General features: G+C 35.9%; 1 protein-coding gene across 7 annotated transcripts in view; it reads left to right on the top strand.

The window, feature by feature from the left end:
* Positions 1 to 22,393, top strand: part of pdgfc (platelet derived growth factor c) — a 298,659-nt gene that overhangs the window by 262,153 nt on the left and 14,113 nt on the right. For all 7 annotated transcript variants that reach the window (XM_073922101.1, XM_068213387.2, XM_073922102.1 and 4 more), the window contains one exon: positions 9,392 to 9,572. In XM_073922101.1, coding sequence (XP_073778202.1) covers positions 9,392 to 9,572 — 181 coding nt within the window. The remainder of the gene's footprint in view (positions 1 to 9,391; positions 9,573 to 22,393) is intronic.

The raw sequence follows: 22,393 nt of genomic DNA, 5'->3' as shown, positions 1-22,393 counted from the left end.
AACCAGCAGAACAAAAAATGTTTCTGAAGACAATCACCTACTGCACTTTAAAATACTAATTGATGTATAATCAATGTATTTTATCTATAATTATTCACTGATAATAAATATTTATATAGCACCAAAATATTATTTAGCATATATCATTGACTTTGCAATATTGCAACTATGATGCTGAAAAATCGGATTCATTTATAAATTTGTATTTTTAAAAATAAATAGCAAGCAAATGCATCTTTGGTAAATACAAATGACTTTTTTTCTAATCTTTATGAACCCAAACTTTTGAACGTTAGCATGTTTATTGTTAACAACATTTTTTTTTTTTTTGCAATAACCATAGCAAAACTCATCTTGTAACCACGGGGAGTGACACCAACAACAGAAGTTTGGAACCACGTGCAGGTTTATTAGAATCGTCAGACAAGCAGTGGTCAATACCGGCAAACAGATGTATGAGGGCAATCCAGAGTCGAAGTCAAAACAACAGGCAGATGGTCAGGCAGCAAACAGAATTAAATAAATAAACAAGGCAAGGATCAAAACACGGCAAAGGCAGACAAAGGAAACGCGCTGTAATGTCACTGTGACAGATAACAAGACTCAGCAATGTGGGTTTCACAGTGAGCTGTATATATGGGTGTGATCAGTACATGAGCAGCATCAGCTGTGTGTATGCAATCAGTCAGGATCTGGAACTGGTTGTGTGTGTGGAGCATGACTGTTTATGTAGTCCATTTAGAAGCAGATTTGTAGTTCATGTGGATGTGAGTGTTTACCAGCGACCTCTGGTGGTTTGATCGCTGGTGAACATGACACATCTACTAACTAGGAAGGTAATTTTTGGGCCTTTTAAGGAGCTTTGTAAGATGAGCTATTAGATGAATCTCATCCAAGCTTGTTTTGAAAGCATTCTAGAGTTAAAAGCACTCCAGAGAGCCAATGCTTGCTTACTGATTCTGCCATATTTTCTAAAAGCAATCTGTGGCTCTCTTCATGCTTTTGTCCTACTTGAGCTTCTGTAGAGGGAACGTACGCATGTAAACCTGGTAATGGTGAAATCACTTTAAATTATTGATAAGCCATATGCGTAAAGTGTCACTGAAAATAAGACAAACTCTTCAGCTTTGTGGCCTTCACAGGTAGAGCAGAATCACCAGGAAAAACATTCATAGTGTGTTGTATGCAGGATCTAATGCAAAATATGCATCAAACATTTAATTTCTTTATCTTTATATATAAAAAAAGAAGTTCCACCACAAGGGTCTGTTCACAACTGACATATCTTTGATTTTTTGATTTTTGTTTGAGGTTGGTTTGTTATGTCCAGGGCTTAATCCAGCAGATTGAACTAGCAGTGATGCATCTGGTCTCATCGGGACCAAAAAGCTGCACATGAGCACACCAGTTGGATGATTGAAACGAGAAGTAACATTCTGCATCTAAACAGTGTAAAAAATAAGGTTGACTCAGCTTAAGATTGTAAGGCAACTTGCTGCAGAGCTTTTTGAGTTGACTCAACTTTAATCGAGTGAAGTGCAGTACTTGGGTTAAAAATTGAGTAAACAAAAATAATGCTCATTCTGAAAACGTAGCCCTATATGCATTTCTGGGGACTGCATCCATTTCAATTGTTGAAATGCCTATTTACTTTGTTTTTTTTTTTTAAATGTTAGTATAAAATGTATGTAATCAGGCAAATAACATATGAACAGGTCCCTGTATTGAAAAAAAAAACATTTAGGATACAGATTTGGACAGAACTTTGTTTGGTGCAGCTGAAGTGAAGGCATACCATTTAGTGTTTTTGTGATTTATAGCTGAACTAATTTTGTGGGGGGGGAAATGGCCTTTAAATATATCTTGTCAAAATCCTAGTGCTTTTTTTCTTTCCGTTATTCTAAATGACACTTTAAACAAAACAAAAGGCCAAAATGTCTAACTTTGACAGGTGCATGACAAAAAAAAATTTTTTTTTCTTTTTTTTGTCTGTTGTCTCAATTTAGCAGTATTTTGAACACAAAATAAAAGGTAAAATAAATCGTTAGATTGGTGTGTCTCAACCTTTTGTGTGGTTCATTTGAAAAAGTGTTAATATGGTGATTCAAAACTTTTTGGTCAGCCATACAAACTGAGACCTATGGAAAATGGACCTCTTTTTTGGTTCAGTTAAAAACATGAACAGCTCTTAAAAATGGCAAAAATTTTGTAAAATGAAGTAAATTGTAAACTGTAAAAAAAAATAATAATAAAAAAATTGCTGTAAAATTTACAGCATTACTGACAATTTTGCCAGTAATACTGTAATATTTACAAGTGCACTGTAAATTAAAAATCACAGTTGTAATTTACAGTGTGATTATACATTTTGCCAGTAATGGTGTAAAAAATTGCCAGTAATATTGTAAAAAATGCCACTAATACTGTTAAATTTACAAGCGCACTGTAAATTAATAACTAAAACTGTGAAACTACTGCACAATTTTAATTGTTAATTTACACACTTTAAATTACATTTACATTTTACAGCCACTTTTTGATAGTTTGAGTATAATGTATAGTTTACTTTGTTTTCTCTTTGTCCGGACCAAACAAACCAGGAAACTTAAAGTGTGAACATCTACTAAGTCTCATATTTTCCATGTTTTCAGTTTCAGGCATTTTACAGAGGCAATTGAGGGAGTCTCTATTTATTTTATTTTTAAAAATGTTAGAAATTATGCAAATTATGTACATATGAACAGGTCCCTTTATTAAAACCTTTAGGTTACAGATATGAATAGATCTTTGTTTGGTGCTGCTGCTGTAGAGATTTATGGTTCAGTGTTTTTGTGATTCATAGCTCAGCTAATGTTGTGAAAAAATGGCCTTTAAAGCATGTATTGTACAAAATGGAGTGCTATAAAGGTAACACTTAATTGTATTTTGTTTCTTTCTTTCTATTATTCTAAATAACACTTTATGAAAACCCCAAAAGGCCAATATCTCTTAATTGACAGGTGCATGAAACAGTATTTTTTTGCCTGCAGTGTTTCACCTAAGCAGTGTTATGAACAGAAAATGGAATGAAAAATAGAAAAATAAAGCATAATTACAGTGGAATTCACAGAAAACAACATTCATTATAATCATTGAGCAAAAACAATCAATTATTTTAGTTTTTTAACAACACCTCCCACTCTCTTTCTCTCATTTGGCACCAATGTGAGTGGGGTTTGTTATTGTTTGTTAGTTAGTTTTTTTTTTTTTTTGTTTTTTTGCACATTTTGCTTCCTTTGTAATAAAGGAAGTAGCACATTTCCTATTACCAAAAAACACGGGGACATGATTATGGCACACAGTATATCATTTTCTTTTATAAGCAGGAAAAATATCTTCTTTCACCAACTTGTATTGAATAACAATTGCAGTATAATGATTTTTTGAAGCACCCACAGGTGTTTTCCTCAACACAGATTCATCAGAAAGCTTTCAGCCCTCGGGTCCTTTGTTCAGTGTATTGGCATACTGGAAATCAAAGCTGAATGTGTCAGAAAATCAGGGCTCCAGTGTCTGTTCAGCCAGCAAGCTTGTCTTTTTTTAGTGTGGTGCGTGACGACCTGTGTTGTTTTTATTGAATGTGGTTTAAAGCGTTGGGCAGAGGGTAAACAATCACTCTAGAAAGCCAAACGGTGGTGTTGGCACATGGAGAATAGGAAAAGGGTTCTTGTCCAGATCGAATGATTAGTACCAGGCTTTGGCTTTGACTTTGACCACTGAAACCAGCCTTTATTAAACCCTGCAGGAGCAATGAGGCCACGAAGGCAGCAATAACACAACCTCAACTTTGATAGTTTTTTCTTTCTTTAATAAAAAAAAATGCTCGGGCCACTGTGTTCAGGCCAAGTTGCATCAAAAGACTGTAATTTAGAGGCCATAAGAGGGTCATGAGAGACATGAGAGGTGAATTTACTAAAGTTACAGCACTTTAGCTTGAGATACTTTGACGCAATAGCACACAGTCCTGTTTAACCAGGTATGGGGATATATAAATGAATTACAAACACATTTTTTAATTGCATTATGAACTATAAACAGTATATATATATATATATATATATATATATATATATATATATATATATATATATATATATATATATATATATATATATATATTCTGAATCCACTTTTGCTATTTTAAGGACAGAAAAACGTGCTTTGCGCCTTTGTGCATGGTCTAACAGGGTTGTGCTTATTCTCTTAATGAGTTATAAGTGTGTTATGAGCATAACATGCATTAAACCAATAAGAGTCTTATCTCCCATTCTCTTTAAGAGTCAGTTGCATCACACCATGATGCATTTACATGGTGGACTTTTTTTTAAATGGAAAAACGCAACACTTCACTAGCAAGAAAACAGTTAAACAGACAATCTGCATAAGTATAAAGAATGAGCCTCCTCCATTCAGCCTCTTTACTTCTTCTTTACTTTACTTTTACTCTTTACTCCTTTACTTTAGTGAGTACGGAAACAGTGTTGTACACACTCCACTCAAGACATCCATTTGCCTACATATTTAATTTCGTTTAAGAGCAAAGATTTGTTTCAAAACTATTTCTGATGTCAGTTCTAATTTCCAGCAAATTAATAATTGAACAGTAATGACGAAAAACTGAGTTATATCAAAACACACGTCCTATTCTTATGCCCCATATGGTCATGGCTTCTTCAAAAAAAATTATATGCAAACTGTCATGAATAAACTGAAAAAGCCCCCAGACATGAGGGCATAGAGTTAGGGGTTTTTATATTTATGTAGAAAATAATAATTTTTGTAACATTTTAATTGTTTTAATTGTCCTTTAATTTTTTCATATGTAAAGATATCCGTGTATTGCTGAACATCACGTGTATTAAGCAATGTGTTAGCAGTTGGACCTGCGTAGGCGAATAACTAACACGCTCTGCGCTGGAATTTAGAGCAGCTTTTAGTTGGTCAATGGCACAGTCTATTTCAGTTCCTCAAAATAGCAACACCCCAACAATGCACCTTAACACACCTCCTTTATAGACTGGCACACCCATGAGTCCACAAAGTAGCACAAATGGATTTGCTTATTAAATAACATTGCGCTGGTCTGAAAATAACAACTAATCATGCCAAACACGTCTTGCGCCTTATGTGGCAGGTGTATGATACAGCCCATAGTGTTTTCTGTTCATTTACAGTTCTGCATTTGATAACTTTTATTGTTGAAAATCTTACTCTGCTGCTTAATGTAAGTTTAAAGTTACTTTATTTTACATTTTAATAGTCTAGGTTGGTTATTCAAATAAATAAGCTAACAGTAATAAGCTGACATTTTTTTTGACAAGAATGTTTATTTGGATTTATATGGATTTATTGCTTAGATTGTATTTAAAAATGATTATTACATATTTACCATGCCATTATTGCAAAGATTGCATTTAGTTGATCAAAAATGACAGTAAAAACAGCAATATTGTATAATATTTTTCAATAAGTTTAATAACAAAAAATATTTTTATACTTTTTATTTTCATTTCAAGTATTGATAGATTGCTTTTTTGTCATGTTGTTTTTTCATATCCATTCATAATGTAAAACGCCAGTGTAAACTAAAAAAAAACTAGAAATCAAACTATTTAAAGAACATTTTGTGTGTGTGTGTGTGTGTGTGTGTGTGTGTGTGTGTGTGTGTGTGTGCGTGTGCGTGTGCGTGTGTGTGTGTGTGTGTGCGTGCGTGTGTGTGCGTGTGTTTTAGTGTTGGTTTTCCATTTTAATTTTGTGCACACAGACTTAAATAAATGTATATTTAATGTAATGATTATGTATAAATGAGAAACTTTATAGACAGCTGATTTAATCCACTTTTTTACATAATACATACGCTTGCATGTGTATGTATATGAGACTCGGTTTCCATCTTATTTATGTTTTTGCACTCTACAGATTGCAGTCAGATTGGGAACATAACTCAAGTTCAATTCAAGCATCTTTACATCATTACCATAATTCCCTTAGTGAAGTTGGTGCTAAAACAGACACTTTATGGACCGTTAAAATAAACGATGCCATTATTTCAGCAGGTGCTTTTTGTTTCTTGACCAGTTCCCCTTGTGTGCCATATGAATTTGCTGTTTAAGCAAAGCACTTTTCTATAGAGATGCATGTTTTGAAACGCTAGCCAATGTAATTTTGCTATTTTTCCTGAGTAATTTTATATAATTTGATTACCTGTGATTCCCACCAAAAAAAAGATGTAGTACAAAACAATCCGTCTGTTGCAGAGCGGCGATTTGGGACACCTGAGCAATCCCAGAATCCAATATGTTTTTGTATGTCATGATAACAGATAGCGTTAGCTCTAGTGTTCTCTGCGGGATCTGGGTGATTGAGTTAATGCATTTAGCTGTGCTTTGGGTCGTAGCTTATTCACTTCATTAAATGCTTGAGAGGATGGATTTCTAGGTCACAGCTATTGTAGCTTATGAAAAGCCTAATGCGTTAGCATATTAGCTTGAGATCAAATAAAGATAAATATAATTTTACAATCTTACATGTCCATAGCCTTTAATCTTTTCCTTTCTTCACTTTCTCTAAAGCATTTAATCTCCCTCCATTTCTCCCTTTCCCTCCTCTACATTTCCCAAATTTACTCGCTGCCTTTATTTGAATGTCTGTGTTTAATAGTGTGGCTGTAAATTGCCTCATTGCCATAGATTTAAAAACAATGATAAAACCTCTGGTTTCTATTTGTCCCCCATTTTGTTTCCCATCCGTATTCTGTGCCTTTGTTTGAATGCCTGTTTAATAGTGTGCCTTTAAGAGCCTCATTGCCATAGTTCCCCATGGAAGCACTCAAAGCATTAGACCTGCTCGTAGCCGTTAGCTTTCCCTTTCCTCACAGTGAATAGTGGACAGTGATGTATTTGCTGTGTAGTGTCAGAACAGTGTTAAGCTCAGGTCATCATCTCTTTATAGTCGTTCGGGCACATGAATGGAGCTGGTGGTCAACCAGAGGGATGGGATGCTGGATTTCTGCTTTCTGGCAGTGATGATGACAGGTGCACATGATCAGATGCTGCTGGCATTCTCAGATGAAGGACAAAATAAAGTCTTAGTTAAAGTGATGCTTGTCCTTAAGACCTCCTTGATTAAACTGACTGTTCAACGCAATCTCAAGGTAATTCGTAACTTTTTGATTTATTGGATAATTCGTATGAACTCGTACGATCTAATTCATAAAATTTAGTGCGATTTGCTCATCACCCAATGACGGTTGAGGTTAGGGGTAGGGTTGGGTGCCACGCCTCCTTTTTAAAATGGTGTATTTTCGTACGGCTCAACTCGTACGAATTCGTACAAATTAGCCACTAAACTGACAAAACGTGAAATACTTGCGTTTCGTGAGATCAGGATGGACTATTTGGATAATTAAAAAAAATGTATGAATATTATTTTGGATATGTACGCACTGCTGTCAATAGTAAGGGTTTTGTGTTCACTGGGGATGTTTGATCAGAATAAATTAAGAGAAAGTAATTCTGTGTAAAGGCCTCACAGCTAAAAGGTCACAGGTATGAGCATCGGCTGGGCTTCCTTTGGGTGCTCTGGTTTCCCCCATAAGTCCAAAGACATGCGCTAGGTGAATTCGGGAAGCTAAATTGTCCGTAGTGTATGCGCATAAACGAGTGTATGGGTGTTTCCCAGCTTTTCCCAACTTTATCAAATGAAATGAGTGTAGTTAACTCAAAATTGACTGAATGTTAATTCTAACCACTGGAAAAGAGTTTTGAACTCAACGTTGACGGTAATGAGTTTATTTAAGTTGAAGTAATTTGGTATTTAATTGAGTAAGTTCACAGTACTCATTAGGATTAGTTTTTGAACTTAAATGGTTTGTAGCAATCGGTTTCCTCAAATAGTTACCTTAACTTATAGAGTTTTACTTATTGAGTTTTACAGTGTTTACATGATGCCTGACAGCATATGTTTTAGGTCATTGTAACTTATCAAACTAAGTTAATCATGTTCTAACTTAATTTTATAAGTTACAGAAGCTGTTTTAAGTCAGTCTAACATAATTAAATAATTCATTTTCTTGTCGGCTTAGTCCCTTTATTAATCCAGGGTCGCCACAGCGGAATGAACCGCTAACTTATACAGCAAGTTTTTATGCAGCGGATGCCCTTCCAGCCGCAACCCATCTCTGGGAAACATCCACACACACACATTCACATACACTCATACACTACGGACAATTTAGCCTACCCAATTCACCTGTACCGCATGTCTTTGGACAGTGGGGGAAACCGGAAAACCCGGAGGAAACCCACACGAAGGCAGGGAGAACATGCAAACTCCACACACAAACACCAACTGAGCCGATGTTCAAACCAGCGACCCAGTGACCTTCTTGCTGTGAGGCGACAGCACTACCTACTACGCCACTGCCTCGCTCCAGTCTAACATAATATAAGTTCATATGGTTCATAAGGTTAATTTGATTCAGCTTAAAATTTTAAAGCAACCAGGATTTTTTTTACAGTGATTATAAACAACAATAATATTCAGATTATGCTGCAATTTAAAAGGGGAACTTGTTCATTTAGGTTTACTAGGAAAGTTAGGTAAATTAGGCTACTCGGGTAAATTAGAGAGATCATGTTTATGGCACAACAGTGGTCATTAGAAAACATTTCTTATGGGTGCTAATAATATTAACCTTAATACATATAAAATTAATTTATATATAAATATAAATTAAAAAACAATCATTTTATTCTAGCTAAAATAAATAATACATTCTCCAGAATTAAAGATATTATTGGAAATGCTGTGAAAAAAATTCCTTGCTCACTTTTGATAAAATATCTACATTTTACAGGTCTGATCATTCATTCATTCATTTTCCTTTGGCTTAGTCCCTTTATTCATCAGGGGCCGCAACAGGGGAATGAACTGCAAACTTATCCAGCATATGTAATACACTGCGGATGCCCAGCTGCAAACCAGTACTGGAAAATATCCATACACACTCACTTACACACTATGGCCAATTTAGGTTATTCAATTCACTTATAACGCATAGGTCTTTGGACTGTGGGGAAAACCGGAGCACCTGGAGGAAACCCACGCAGGAACAGGGAAAACATTCCAACTCCACTCAGAAATGCCAACTGCCCCATCCGAGACTTGAACCAGTGACCTTCTTGTTGTGAGGCAACAGTGTTAACCACTGAGCCACTGTGTCGCCTAGGGTTAATATTGTATAACTTTAAGTTTAGAAATTCAACTTTAAGTCTTTCAGACATAAGTGCCCACATGTGCCAATCTAACAATGCAAGTACATTAAAAACAATGCTGTTGTTGGCTTTTGCAGGTATGATTATGTGGAGGTGGAGGAGCCTGTTGGAGGGATGGTGTTAGGTCGTTGGTGTGGATCAGAGATGGTTCCGGGACCCCAGTTGTCCAAGGGGAACCAAATCCTGGTTCGCTTTGTCTCTGACGAATACTTTCCCTCAGACCCAGGATTCAGCATCCGCTATTCTTTGCTTCAACAGGTAATCAATGACTCATTTGCTATTTTATATAATGCTTGTTTTGTTAATCCCTAATGACCCACAAATTATCTCTCCATCTGATGAAATGAAATACATAATTTGAGATAATCAGAGCTTACACTTAGTGCTTGTCCCCTTCGGGCTCTGTTTATACTTGGTATTAATATGTGGTTTTGTTAATCCCATCACAAGTAGACGACACTAAATGCATGTACTGTATGGATGAAGTCTGAAATATTTTGAGCTTGTCCACTTTCAATTACTTCCTGAAAATATGTTTGATCACATTGATTTTGCAGTGGAAATTCTCATGTGGTTAAATCAGAGCTGGTCCTATAGCCTTCTTAGGCAAAACTCTAAGCAAAACTTTAAAGGTACTGCAAAGTGCTTTGAAATGTGCATTTTTTATTCAATGTGGGACAGTTCAAGAGCATATAGAAATAACGTATTAAAGGTAGTGGGGCATGTGAGATACTATAGAGCAGTGGTTCTCAAACTGTGGTACGTGTACCACTAGTGGTACGCGGGCTTCCTTCTTGTGGTACGCGGAGGAATGAAATATGTCATGTACATGCTACACACATTTCAAAATTTACCAAAAATTATGTAAATAATATGCCATATTTGACATATAGCCTATATTTCTGCCACATTTTTTGACTGTGCAGAGATGTAGCTGCTTTACTGGGCCTACTAAGCTACTGTATTTCAATACTGCTCATTTTGGTGGTACATGGAGAGACAATTTTTTTCTGAGGTGGTACTTGATGAAAAAAGTTTGAGAACCACTACTATAGAGCATTTGATTGTTAAGAAGATTTGAAACTGAAGTATGAGCTGACATCAAAAACATCAGTGATCACTTAAGACAAACCGCAAGCTTTGGATGTTTATATCTTAATGTGAATTTTATCACTGTTAAGGAGCACACTAGATTGTAGATATCCTAAGTCTAACTTACTGGGCCATATCATACACCCGGCGCAATAAGGTGCAAGACTTGTTTGCCGCGATTGGTTGCTCTTTTAAACTACCACTACCTTAATTTTCCTGTTTTGCACCACGTTGTTTAAATAGCAAATTTATTTGTGACACTTTGTGAACTCATGGGTGTGCTGGTCTAGAATGGAGGTGTGTTAAGGTGCATTGTTGGAGCAATGCTATTTTGAGGAACTAAAATAGACTGTGTAATAGACCAGCTGAAAGCAGTTCTAAAGCGCAGCACAGAGCATGTTAGTTGTGCGCCTTAAACACTTACACATTGCTTAATACACACCGAATTTAGATCAAAATACAGATATATTTACAAATTAAAAAGAATTAATGGATTAAAATATCCGAAAATTATTACTTACCATATAAATAAAAAACCACTGCCTCCATGCCTTCATCTCGTGGGCTTTTTTCTGTTTATTCATGACAATTTGCTTTTGAATAATATTATTTGTAGTAGTAGTAGTATTTATTATATGCATATTTATTTATTTTTATTAAAAACAAGCTTAGATTTGTCCACCTGTGAGGTTTTGAACCATATGGGGCATAGGACTGTGTTTGGAACAAACAAAACTAAATATGGAGGCTAATGAATGAGAAAGAGAAAGTAAAGAGGCCAAATGGAGGAGGCTCCTTCTTTATCCTCGCGCTGCAGAAACTAACAGTGGTTAACATTGTCTTAAATGATGCTCTACACACACAAACCTGTTAAAATAAAAAAATAAAAAATAAAATAACTACTCAAGGGCTTTTTGAACCCTTAAGAATAATTATATCCATTTTGTTACATTCTTTTATATCCATTATTATAATTTATTTATGCATCTGTTGGCGTAATTACCATCCCTTCTTCTGAAATGACCTGGCAACCTGAAATGGCACTTACTAAGTTGGAAATTTCAAGTTATAATCATATTCCTACCTCAGAGACCTTCTCCTCAATGTTTCACTTCATGTGGTGATGAAAACCACAGCGGACCGGGCTACGGTGTTTTCCACCTTGGCCATGGTTCAGTTTCCTCCCTTTAATTTACACCCTGACAGGCGTCACACGGCACATTTGAAAAGGATTATTCCCCTGAAATGATTTAATAGACATGCTTGGCTTTGATGTGTGATGCCTGTCAAAGTTTTATGACTCCACTTTCCCTCACATTTGTTTACTGAGCCTTCAGAGCGTGTCTGAACGCTTTGCTACGTTGATCCAATATGGCTCTCATTGTTTTCCATGAACAAAGGTGTGCTTTATCTCCTTCTGGTAGATAATGGTTGCGTCTATTCTGCTGAAGCATCATTATTTTACCCTTAATTGTAAGGAGAGAGAGAGAGAGAGAGAGAGAGAGAGAGGCCACCAAAATTAGACAGGACAAATGTGGCTGTGGATGAGTGCAAGGCAAAAAAAACAAAACATATATGGCACTTCCATATGCCATTTACTTCTGATCTCACGCTGCTTTTCTGTTAAAAGTGCTGATGCTGATCTGTGAATCTTTTTTATAACTGACCTGCATTTTCGCTGATTTGAGAGCAGAACGGTGGTGTAACTGACTGTGCAACCACAGAACCTGCCAACAAACAAACACACACAGCACATAGCAGTGTTTTGTTGGCAAGTTCTAATTTCAGCGATTGCTTTTTTATTGTGCAGCAAGAGTAATGTACCCAAATTTTGTATTGTGTTTAAAACTGTAAGTGTGTGTATCTGGACACTGTTTATGAATACATCTTTGACTCAAATGAATTATTTAGATTCATTCAAGAATCAAACTTTGCAGTGTTGTTTTGAGCTTCACAAATGTTCAGCTCTGGCTTTAATTAGAATTATTTTCAATGGCAAAACAGAAAGATAAGAAAAGTACATCTAAATTTTAAGGTTTAACATTATTAACTTGTTTGTTGAACTGCTAATTGCACTATTGTACATATGGCTAGGACTGCAACTGAGAATTATTTGATATTTGATTAGTTTAGATTATTCATTCATTCACTTTTCTTTCCTTTATTTATCAGGGGTCATCACAGTGGAATGAACCACCAAGCTTATTTTTTTACTTCCATCTGCAACCTAAAACTGGCAAACACCCATGCACTCTCATTCACACACTATCATACACTGTGCCCAATTTAGTTCACCCATAGTGCATGTCTTTGGACTGTGGGGGAAAGCCCCGTAAACATGGGGAGAACTTGCAAACTCCTCACAGAAATGCCAACTGGCCCAGCCGGGGCTTGAACCAGCGACTTTCTTGCTGTGAGGTGACAGTGCAAACCGCTGAGCCACCATGCCATCCCCTTTTAATTGTAATATTATCTAATACCATTTTTTCCCATAAATTTGTTATTTACAAAGAGATTATAAAGCACAAAGAGATCATTCTGAAACCCATTTTGAATTTCCAGGCCCTGTTTCTGTTTTTAGTTGAAAACAGTGTTGTGTAAATGTAACTTTAGTTGTACAATTTCTAATATAAGCTTTCTTCTCGTGATGGGTTGCAGCTGGAAGGGTATCCGCTGCATAAGACATGCTGGAAAAGTTGGCGGTTCATTCCGCTGTGGCCAATTTTGTTTACCCTATTTACCTATACTGCATGTTTTTGGACTGGGGGGAAACCGAAACACCCAGAGGAGACCCGCACCAACATGAGGAGAACATGCAAACTCCACACAGAAATGCACACTGGCCTAGCCGGGACTTGAACCAGTGATCTTGCTGTGAGGCGACAGTGCTAACCACTGAGTCACTGTGCCACTCTAGTTGGGTGATTTATTTATTTTTTTTAAATATTTTTTTTTCTTTGCTTATTATAACTAAATCAATTCATAATTCAGGGTATTAGTTACATACAATACCGTCAGTATTGACTAATCTAATGTATATGCACAAAAATAATATTGTAAAGCTTCCTAATAAAAATTGGAATTTAAAAGATTGATTTGTGAGGGGTGTACTGATATATGCTGATCATTACTGTGTATATATATATATATTATATATATACTGTATAATTATTTAGGTTTGTCTATGGATATTATATGGTTATGGTGATATTAAGGAGCTTGAGGGAAAAAAACTACAGATATTTAATAATTTCAATAATTCTATTCTAATAGGCTTTACACAGGCAAATTCTTATTTTTATTACATTTTATTTATTATTTTATTTTTTATTATTTAATATTTAAGCTTGAATCTGGTTAATTTCTAAATATCTTAGTCAAAGCAGGGTGAATCAGCCTTCAGCTACTGCACCCTCTGCTGCTGGAATCAGCTTCCAAAAATGATCAGATGCGCTCCACATCAATTATGTCTTTCTTTACTTTTTTATTCTTTTATAACCTGTTTTAACACATTTTAATTTGTTTTTATCTTGTACATTTTTATACTTGTATTTTTTATTCCTGTTTATGTAAAGCACTTTGAATAGCCACTGTGTATGAAATGTGCTATATAAATAAACTTGCCTTGCCCTAAAACAACAATTCTGTTATTATGGCAGATGGTAAATATAGCACAACCTGCTAACATTATCAGAATTTTCAGTAAAAAGCTCCTTTTCAGGCTTTTGCTTTGGTCTAAATGGATAAACTGTCTCAATTATTTCCTGAATCCAATTCTAATGGTGTCCCAATGATCGATAAACAGATGTTGTTTTGCCAAAGGAGATTAGAATCAATGACACAAATAGTTTAAAGAAAAAAGGATGTTTTATGTTACCTTTTTTGGTTTTCAGATATAAAATAAACTATGCTTTTCTGTAGAAAGAGGTGCAAATCAGTGCAAATTTTGCTCTTTATACCAGGTGTTGTGTTTTTCTTTGAGCAGGGCTGTATTATTGCAGAGGAGGTGGTGTGTTATGGCTGCTTTCTGAGCACAGATCTCGCATCAGAGAAGGTGTGGCTGAATCCAGCTCTATTTATAGTGTTTGTGGAGGAGGATGTTGAGCTGGAACCTACAATTCCAGCACAGCCTCCTCCAGCCCTGACTCACAGCGCACACTGTTTGTTTTCTTGCTCACCAGAGCATTTGATTCCAGGAGGCTTGTGGACAAGAGCATGTATATGTCAAAAGCATTCGAAATATTGTCATAAAATGTCAGGGAGTGTGAGGCAGAATGCCTTTAACACACCAAAATGAAGTAATTTGCACTTTAATGAAACTTTGCCTGACAGGTCTACTAATATTGTGGTTGTAAATCTCATGATAAATTGCAGTTGTGTTATTATTATGATTTTTTAAGGGGGGATTTTTGACGCACATAGTATATCTAATGAAAAGTGCACATGTTTGAACCCCCTTAGCAAAGAAACTCCCTTTCTAGCTCTTAAATGCTCAACAGAGCTTATTTTTTAATCTCCTCTGCTGTTCAAGTCAGCTCCTCTCTGGAAGCATTCACCACCTACTGTCAAAATGAGTTATTTAAAGACAGCAGTAGTGTGGTAATGACATTTTACTGCAATCTAGCTGGAAATTTCCTTGGATTAGCTGCTAAACATGCTTTTTTATATAAATATGCTATTTATATAAAAATACATGCATCTCTTTTTAGACATAGAAGAATGTAATATGTGTGGCCACTAGGGATGTAACGGTATCAGAATTTCACGGTACGGTAATACCTCGGTATGAATGTCACGGTACGGTATTTATTGAAACATTTACAGGAAAAAAAAAACTTTTGAAAATACTCCAAAAAAGTGCCAAAAGTGTCAATGACATACAAATTAGCCATCTATCTGTTAGCTTTGAAACAGGAACTTCAATTTTAATAACAAAAAAATTATTAAACCATGTAAAAAAATAAAGTTTCAATTTAGTATTGTTGAAAACTCACCACATTCAACATTTAATCACTCACTCACTTAGATAGAGATGGGTTTAAAGGAAAATTATCATATAATTATAATCTGGTAAAAGCTGGTATCTCTGGGTATTTACAATGCCCCCTGCAACAGAAAAAACCCCTCTCATTTGGGACTGAGGTTTCTGGGACAAGAGAGATATGACTTGGCCCATGTTGACAGCAGTGGGGTAACGTTGTGCATTGTCTTTCCCCCACTTGAGAAGACAAACCATGAGTGAGATAGAGGTCTCTTTGCGGTACAAGTCAATGTCTGCATCAATCTGAACAGTGTGCTGTGTTTCTGCAGTCCCCATGACTGTTATTAGTCGTATTCCCCAACTTGCAGGCACGTGCACACATAGGGCTCAACCTGTGCAGTGCACATGCCCTTTTTAGTCTTGGATAGAAAATGCCCTTCCAAAACGATCAAAAGTGCCCCCGCGATGCGACACAACCTCCGTCCAGTCCAGCCCTTCAGTAGGCGCGCGACAACACCTCTCTTGAGTATGCGCGCTCAACCCCGCCTCGGCGCTTTACAATACGCGCGCCACAACAGCTGATCAGAACGCGCGCGACAGCACCGCTATTCAGCACGCGCGCGGCGACAACACTGCTTTAGGTTCGATCATTTCCATCTTTTTTTCATCTCCGCTACTAGCAGCACACTCCATTTCCGCATTACTGGATCTGTAGCGACAACAGACCGCAAAGGATTATGGCCACGCCGGGGCTGATGGGAAATGAAGTTTCAGCTACCTCCCGTTCGCTTCATTCGCCTGAGCAAATTTTCTCTGAAGACCTATAGTTTTACCGAGTCATGCGACTTCGGTAATATCGAAAAAATTTAATATTGCGGTATGACGGTATTTACAATACCGTTACATCCCTAGTGGCCACTCATACTTCCTCACCAGCATGCACTGAAAAAAAAAAATTATAAATTGTTCATGAAATATACTAGCAGACAGACAACAGTTGGTGTCTATGAAAGCTCATTTTAGCAAAAAGAATGTAAAAACTAAAGGTACATTTACACAACACTGTTTCTAAAAAAAAAAAATGTCTAGTAAAAATGTTTCAGAAATGTATTTACAGCATTCTGAAATGCAAACTTTGCTGTTCACAAAATGGGTTTCAGAATGCAAGTTTTGGAAAACAATAACTTCATAATCTCTGTGCAAACAAAAATGTATGTTTAAAAGAAATAATATTAAATACTATAAAAAATAGAATTAATTTTAGTATTAGCTAAACATTTAACCCTTTGACTGCCCACTCTACCAAATGGTTAACCATGTTTTCATGTTTTCCCTGTTTTAAATAATGACTGTTAAAATCATTTAAAGAATGACTGTTTTAAATAATGGTTTACACTTCAGCATTGTTGGTTTACAAAAAAAAACACACAAAAAAAACAAACATAATCCTGTTGCACTACTACACTGTAAAACCTAAAAAAGTACTGTAAGGTAACTCTAGCCATTTGAGTAAACAGATTGCAGCAAGCCATTAGAGTTTAATAACTAATCCAAATGACTACTGTGAACTTAATATATTTATGAAAACAAAGCAATTTGAGCACAGTAAAACCCAATAAATGAAGAGTACTCAAACCAACGGAGCACTGTAAAATCCAATAAGGCAACTCAAACCGTTTGAGAAAACCGATTGCTACAAACCATTTCAGTTAAACTAATATGAGTACTGGGAACTTCATTTAAGTTGAAGTCTTGAGGTGTTTAATTAACTCATTACCTTCAACACTGAATTCAAAACTCTTTTCAAATGAGCAGCATTAACTTTCAGTAAATTATGAGATAACTACACTCATTTCATTTGCTAAAGATGACTGTTGGGTTTTACAGTGTGCACTTTATATATGTTTTAGTGTAAAAAAACAAGAAAACATATTAAATGAGAATCTAAAATATTTTCTGGCATACTTCAAAGAATAACGGTGATTTAGTATTCAAAAATGTTTTATTTTGAGTATATTTTTAAATAAATTGGTCTTACAGTACATATTTTCAGATTTTTTTATAGTATATGTATTAATTCTGGTACTTTTACCATAAACCGATATATCATTCATACATGTTTTAATTTTTCTTGGTGGGGCAATTAAAGGATTACAAAAATGTTTCAGAAAATATTTTAATAGGTTTTATTTTTCTAAAGTGTCTTGCTTAGAATTTAAAGGAAACACAAATCTGAAAATTCTGTCGCTATTTACTTCTGTCACCATTCCCTTTACCAAGTAGCAACATCCCGCTCTCCCTCCTGAAGCTAATATGCTAAACTGAAGCTAAACTGAAACTGCAATTCATCAAAATTCCACAAGGCCTGGATCCACAATAGAGCAGATTTCTATTTATCCCAATGTTAAAATGGACAACTTTACAGGAGAATAAAAGCTGTTTACAGCCTGGTACAAAACATGGTTTTGGTGCATATAGCGAATATTACCCTTCTTGACAACTTTGATGGAGGTGAATTTTTAATTACTCATCCGTTTTATTTATATTAAGTTTGCATTATTTAGGGCGTGGACACTTAAGTGACAGCTAGGTCTCGCTGGTCGAATACACTCCAGAATCTGACAGATTGGTTAGCTGTAGGCTATAGAACAGTAGCCTCTTTGGCTTTTTTTTTTTTTTTGGTTACCCCTGGACGGCATGATGACGCATGAACAAAATGGCGACAGCTGGCCATGCTCACTTGTAGCTTCATTTGCGCTCTTTAGAAACCTATGGGTGATGTTACAGATATTGCATCCATATTTTTGACAGTCTATGTTCTAAACTTGTTTAAGTTTCCTCCTCCTTTTCAACACAAAAGAAGATATTTTGAAAAATGTTGGAAAGCCATTGACTTTTTTAATATGTTTATTCTACTATCGAAGTCAGTTGTTACCAGTTTCTAACATTCATCACATTATATTTTGTGTTCAATAAAAAAAGAAACTCCTGAATGTTTGGAATCACCTGATTAGTGAGTAAATAGTCAGTCGTTGTTTTTTTTTTTTTTTTTTTTTGGGGGGGGGGGGGGGGGGGGTGAACCATCCCTTTAAGGAATCACACATAGCATAAAGTCTGTTTGTTTGCACAGAAATGTATAGCCGCCTACTTTTATATTTTAGAAAGGCAGTCATATATGATATTCCCTGACATTAGAACATTTTGAAATCCTTCAGAAAAAGATATTGCTTTTGCCATGTTTTATCCATCTGTATTGTGCAGATGGCTTATTGGTTTGCTTAGGGATTGATGTGTAATCAGCGATTTTAGTGTTATGAAAGGAGCAGAGCATTTTTCATAAACTATAAACCTGGATGAAATATCTTACAATAAAACCAAACTACACAAACAGATGAAGTGGATAAAGTCAGACGACTGCAGAGTACAGCATTTCCAGCTTATGTGGCATGGAGCCATACGTTTATGGATGTTGCATCATCGTGGAAGCAATCATTTTCTTGTCTTATCACAAATCCAGTGCACTTCTCATAAAACGCTTAATGTTTTCCGAATCTGTGTTTATAGCTCAGTTTTTTGATTGCCACCCACTGGAGCTAAACTAAATCGCAAGCTTATGGTTTAAGAATTTGCGTTCATCCTTACTCATGATGCTGTTTAGAGAAAAGAGAGGCCTGGTCGGCCAGCAGTTGGCAACAGGCTGCCATGTTGGAAATCTGTTTCTCTGAGGTCAACCTCAGCTTCTGGAAACCCGGGATCATGGGGGCAGCCCTGCGCTTGCTGTTTAAACAAGCAATCACTTCCCCTCACCACTTACCCAGAGAGAAGGAGGGGAAATAAGCCCCAGCTGCTATTCTCAGGAAGAGATTTTGGGAACTGGTAAGGGTTTTGAGGGAAGAGGTCATTAAAACAGCACCTACTGTAGCCCTGGATTGAAGAAAAGTTTTTGTGATTCTCACGAGAGTCAGAGGAACCGAGCTGCTGCTTTAAGCTCCCAGCTGGATTTCATAGATGTCTTCCCGCTCGAATTAACCTGAACGATGCCTTTTGCAAGCGCTTACTGATTTCCACTGGCTTTGGGCCATCTTTAAATTGACCAAGAAATCTGTCAGAGGGCTTATTTACTGTATTAAAGGAAGACTTCACTGACCTTTTTTTTAGTTTTTTCATTTCTTACAAAACTATCCATTTAAGATGTTGTTTGATGATTTTAAGACCCAATCACAAGTAGAAAATTAAAAGCACATACTCAAATAATGACTGTTGCTGATTGGTCAAACAATTTATTTAAAATGTGTTAAAATGACACAACTCTTAATTTTTAGTGGGGACAACTTAATTGTTTTATTTTCAATCCACTTATATTTGTAGAAATGATTAAGTTAAATTAATCGATTTGTGTTGGGATAATATGAATTGTGTGGAATCCAGCATTTTTTTTTTTTACAGTCCAGGTGTGAATGAGATTCACTTTCGACCACTTCTAGATGCATTCAGAAATATTAAAGAATTAGTTTGCTTTTATTGATAGTTTTCAGTCACGTGACCTGTGCGAGGGCAAAAAAAACAATGGGCCATAATGGCAGCTACACTAGGATCTCCAAAGAAACACAGAACAAACCAGTCATATTTTCATCTGTTCAAGCTATGAATATTGTAACACATATTAACAGAACAAAACAGAGATATGATCACAAATGTGAATTGTGAGCACTTGCAATCCATATACTGCACCAGCAGTGATCTTTCAGTCATTTAAAACCACCATGTCCCTGTCAGAGGTTCAATTCAGTCATGTGTGCATCTATCTTATGGATATTCCTGACCGGTTTAGTCATTGGTAATGGCATTATAGTGCGTAAAGTAAGTGCTTTTATGCTTGGCATCATGTTCTTTTGCTTTTAGTTTGCATTTCGAATTTGGACAAGGCAAGGCAAATTAATTATATAGCACATTTAATGCACAACGGTAATTCAAAATGCTTTACATAAACAACTGTGAGAAAACAAAAACAACAAATAATAAAATAGATTAAAAACAGATTGAAAACAGATTAGAATGTGTTCAAACAGGTTTTTAAAGGAATGAAAAAGAAAAGAAAGGCATAATAAAGATGCTAAACAGATGTGTTTTAAGTCTTGATTAGAATATGCTTAATGTTGGAGCACATCTGATCATTTCTGGAAGCTGATTTCAGCAGTAGAGGGCGTAGTAGCTTAAAGTGGATTCCCCCTGCTTTGACTACTTTAATTGCATTTAACCTGCAAATTAGAATAGAAACTGTATACAAAGCATAGAAATGTACTGACAGTTACCATATTGTCATGGGTCAGCCATTAATGCTACTATTCATCACAAATCCTTAAATGTCTCCTTTCTGGCTGGATTTCAATGAGGGAAACGCGTAGAGAAACAGCCCAGACAGGTCACCGCATTAGTTAGTAAAAATATATCGTATTGCACAACAATTATCTGACTTTTGGCTAAAAAAAAGAATAAATCATTCAACCCATGACTTGGCGGTCAGCAGGACACAGTAATTTTTTGCCCACCAAGGCGTTCTCCTAATGGTGGGACGTCATGTAAAAATCTATCAATAATGTAGAGTAGATGGATGTGAACAAAATCAGTCAAACAGCTACACAACTGCCTTCTATCTATAGTGGCCTCATTCATCAACATTAATCGACATGTTCAAGTGGACTGAGAAGCTGGGATTCAAACTTTGACATCTAAGATCATAGGGTGAAAACATGTAATAAACACAATGTTCACTTCCCAGTCCTGATTGTAATGCAGCCTACCAGTGTTTGAACTAGTTTCTGGCTTTGAGAGCAGGAACTTAAGCTGCTCTCTGTATGGTTTCTCATTGTCAGCTTTCATTTTTAAAGAAATCGACATTGGCCAAGAAAGCTCAAACACGCTTTAAGAAGACGCAAATATGAAAACACTAACAAATTGAAAAAACATTTGTTAAATTCTGCACTTGATTTTGCTGGAACATCTGCCAGCATGTGGGCTTTCAGAGTTCCTGGTGGAAGTGCAAATGCAACCTGGAAAATGGCTCACAGGGAAACATTTAGTTCTCATAGATACACCCTGGTGGCTAATTACTACACTCTTAGAAATAAAGGCACAAAAGCTGTCACTGGGGGAGGCTCCTTATCAAAAGGTACATCTTAATACCTAATAAGTACAAATGTGTACTTCAAAGTGCCATTGGGCACCTTTAAATTCAAAAGTGTATCTTTTAAAAAGGTACTGCCCCAGTGACAGCATTTGTACCTTTATTTCGTTATTTTGAGCTAAGGACAAAACTCCCTTATTAAAGGAATACTTACAAACAAGGATACACCATGAGGAGATTGTGAATTGCTTTGTAGAGATCAACCAGGATCCAAATTTATATTTAAACAGCATATGATTTTTCTTAAAATTACTGATTATTTGTCCACTAGGGTAAAGTGGATTACTTAAAATTGATCAAAATGTTCATCCACATATTTATTTATATTTTTGAGGAACTATTCCTTTAAAGTCTAAAAAAGGTTTTAATTCCAGTGTGTTGATGTTCTTTCAATGGGAAATTCAGTTGCGGGTGGGACCTTCTTTTGTGCATCACTCTTTTGTAGCAAACAAGTGGGTTGGCATGGTTAAGAATATTGTGGCTAAATCCATCAAACTGACACCAACAGAACAGGACCACCACTCTAAACATAGAAGCAAATGGTCAGACTTTGTTTGTTGACTACCAAAAAAAAAAAAGTTTTCAACCCTCCCGTTTTTGCCCAGATTCTCTTGTATTTTACTATTCCATCATCCCGTTTGAGTATTTTCCCATATTTTTCCCATAATCTTTCTATGAAAAGTGAAAGTAGCATCAAAGAGCCAGTCCCAAATATGATATAATTGCAAAAGCTAATCAAGAGAATTATGTTTACTCTATTTTGGCTTGAAAGCATGTTGAAATTAATGTTAAAACAGCCACATTCAATTAATTTACAATAAA

Source organism: Danio rerio, chromosome 14 (genome assembly GCF_049306965.1).
Source record: "Danio rerio strain Tuebingen ecotype United States chromosome 14, GRCz12tu, whole genome shotgun sequence".
Classification (NCBI taxonomy): domain Eukaryota; kingdom Metazoa; phylum Chordata; class Actinopteri; order Cypriniformes; family Danionidae; genus Danio; species Danio rerio.
The sequence above is the reverse complement of the archived record's forward strand: the minus strand, read 5'-3'. Positions and strand labels throughout refer to the sequence as shown.